Genomic DNA, 3,143 nt, shown 5'->3' with positions numbered 1-3,143 from the left:
TCATTTATTCATTAAGTTTTTTCATTTTTTTTGATAAAAATAACGGTCAAATTGAAATTTGGAATCGCTTGATTTTGACTCGAAAATAAGCACAATACGAAAAGAGGAAGAAGAGAAACGTCATTCTCCATACAAAATGTATGGAATACCCGGGTATGCTGGTTGCCAACTTACGTGGTAAAGTTAAAAAAAAATCAAAATAAAATACTTACAGGCTGTTTAAAATTACAACTTATGCACCAAAAATCATAAATTAAAAGTTGGGAGGCTACGGAAAATTTCAGGTCAATAAAAGCAATGAATCAAAAGTTATTGCAGTTCGAAGTTGAAAAAAATACCCGGGTATCCGGTTGCCAACTTAAAGGTTAAACATACATGAAACATATCGATGTGTTTCTCTTGCAACAAAAATGTTCCCGCAACATGAGTTCGACAATTCGTCCATATGATTCGGCAACAAATGTTCCCACAACATTTTCATAAACCCGGGCCTAAATTATAAATGTTGCGCGCAATAACATTAGACAAATGCGAAAACGAAAATTATTGCCATTAAATTTATTTTATCATTTCAATTTTGACGACTTACTCATCCCACTGTGCATTGCGTGTCTTCGGCCAAGCTGTTTATAGATATTTTATCTCGAATCGCTCTATACTAACCTTGGCCACGCAACTGTCAAAGCGAATCATCTGTTTTGTTTACGTTGCGGTCCCGTATTGGAAATTCGCAACCATATTCCACGAGAAAACTTTAGCCGAAAACGAACCACTATGAAATAATTAATTATTTCCACTTAAACTACAATCTCCAATGATCATGCTAATATAAGCGTTAGTTTGATTAGCGTTTAGTGTAAATCTAACAAAGCCCCCAACAAAACGATGGCCGGCGCCAAGAGTGAGGTGATCTATCTCGGCGACAAGGACCTGAACCGGAACCGCCACCGGGACCGGGACCAGTCGCCGGAGCGCGAGATCAAGATACTGTTCTTCGACCTCACGCACTACAACCGGACGACCCAGTTCCTGCTGTGCTGTGGCGGCGTGTTCGCCCTCTACCTGGTGTACGGGTACATGCAGGAGCTGATCTTTACGCTGGAAGGATTCCGCCCGTACGGCTGGTACCTGACGCTGGTCCAGTTCGCCTACTACACCGCGTTCGGGTACATCGAACGATCGGTGGAGCGCACGACCGTTCCGCGGTGCATTCCGCTGCGCACGTACGCGCTGCTAGCGTTCCTCACCCTCGGCACGATGGGTCTGTCCAACTCGAGCGTCGGCTATCTGAACTACCCGACGCAGGTCATCTTCAAGTGCTGCAAGCTGATCCCGGTGCTGATCGGGAGCGTGCTGATACAGGGCAAGAAGCACGGCCCGATGGACTTTTTCGCCGCGACGGCCATGTGCCTCGGGTTGATCCTGTTTACGCTGGCCGATTCGCAGGTGCAGCCCGATTTCAACCGGTTCGGTGTGTTCCTCATCTCGCTGGCGCTGCTGTGCGATGCGGCGATCGGGAACGTGCAGGAAAAGGCGATGCGGGAGCATCGGGCACCGAACAATGAGGTGGTGATCTACTCGTACGGCATTGGGTTCGTGTATCTGGCGGTGATAATGCTGCTGTCGGGCCATTTGGTGCAGGGCGTTGCGTTTTGTGCCCGCTACCCGGTGCAAACGTACGGGTACGCGTTTCTGTTCAGCCTGACCGGGTACCTGGGGATACAGATCGTGCTGACGCTGGTGCGGACGTGCGGTGCCCCGCTGGCGGCCACGGTTACGACGGCACGGAAGGCGGTCACGATAGCGCTGTCGTTTGTGTTCTTCAGCAAACCGTTCACCATCCAGTGAGTGTGGGGGGGGGGGGGTTTGGGAAGGGAAAAAGCCAAAATGGAGCCGAGTGAAACGCTAATTCGGTTTGTTTCTTCTCTTGTTTTAGGTATCTCTGGTCCGGGCTGATCGTCGTGTTTGGCATCTACCTGAACGTGTACAGCAAGCGCAGCAAGCTTACGTTTGCCGATTTGGGCCGCATGGCCAGCACGATGTACCGGCGGGTGTTGCGATTGCCACCGGCGAAGGATGGCGGCAGCAGAACGTCCCTGCTGGAAGTGTGATTATGCTCCGCAACGGGGCGGCTTTAGATTTAGCGAGGGAAACGTTGTTCCATATTCCAAGCAAAATGGGGAGGAAAAATACATACTGTGACGTATAATAGTCGATGGAATTGAAACTAGTTGTTTCGGATACTTTCAAGCATGGCTTGATGGCTTATGACGGACTGCTAGAAGTAAGTCTCTTAGCCGTTATCAAAAGCCGTTAAAAATTCAAACAGCAGCAGCATTGTTTTCACTTTAATTTTTACTTTCTTTTCCGTTTTGTAATGTTTCATTTCAACGTCTTCCCGTGTTGCGCCTTCTGTGTAATAATCATGCACTGCCGCTCTTTCACGCGTAAGACGTTCCTTTCCCTCCCCCGGGTTTTTTTTTCTGCTCGTTTTCTGTTTGTGCAAAGAGGCAAAGAGTTTCGTTTTTCGTTTTGTTTTATGCGAAAATCTTAATTATGTAGTAAGGTTAGGTTTTTTTTTGCGGCTTCTGAGCTAACGGCACCATCGATACACCGCTACCGGTATACACAACACAAACCACTGTAACATTGAATTTGAAAATCTCGCTTTTCCACCGCGAAACGCACGTGCTGCTGTTCTCGTTCGGGTTCGGGATGAGCTCATTTCTATACACGATCTCTCCCACTTTCCGTTGCTGGTAGTTTGCTCATAAGGATGTGTGTTTACGACAGTACTCACGTTCACTAACTGCACTACTACCTTGCACGCTACTACACACACACACACACTAGCTAATCTGCAAAGGATCTGCAACACGTGGCAAAGGAGTTGGTTTGATTGTAAGCCTGCCTGCTTCCCTTTAATGGCTTCAAATCTTGCGAGAATTCCCTCCCCACCACTTATGCTGATTATCATCATTTACAGAAAGCATTTTTCTTTTTAAAACCAACGTATCTGTTTTGCCTCTTCGCGCAACTGGAACTGGGAGATTGGGGGTACTGGGCATGGCGGAGTGAGATTAAAGTGCGAAGATTGCGCTATTTTGTTTTTGTTTTTCCTTTTACAAGCGTTTTCTTCTTCT

At 47.1% G+C, this 3,143-nt stretch overlaps 1 protein-coding gene across 1 annotated transcript; it reads left to right on the top strand.

The window, feature by feature from the left end:
• Positions 1–668: 668 nt before the first annotated feature.
• Positions 669–2,216, top strand: LOC121591693 (adenosine 3'-phospho 5'-phosphosulfate transporter 2). The gene is made up of 2 exons (XM_041912497.1): positions 669–1,844; positions 1,937–2,216. Exons 1-2 carry the CDS (start codon positions 886–888, stop codon positions 2,109–2,111), a joined length of 1,134 nt encoding a protein of 377 aa, XP_041768431.1. The 5' UTR covers positions 669–885; the 3' UTR covers positions 2,112–2,216.
• Positions 2,217–3,143: the final 927 nt, after the last annotated feature.

The sequence above is a fragment of the Anopheles merus genome, chromosome 2L, assembly GCF_017562075.2.
Source record: "Anopheles merus strain MAF chromosome 2L, AmerM5.1, whole genome shotgun sequence".
NCBI classification, from domain to species: Eukaryota; Metazoa; Arthropoda; class Insecta; order Diptera; family Culicidae; genus Anopheles; species Anopheles merus.
This window is presented reverse-complemented; position numbering and strand designations above follow the sequence as displayed.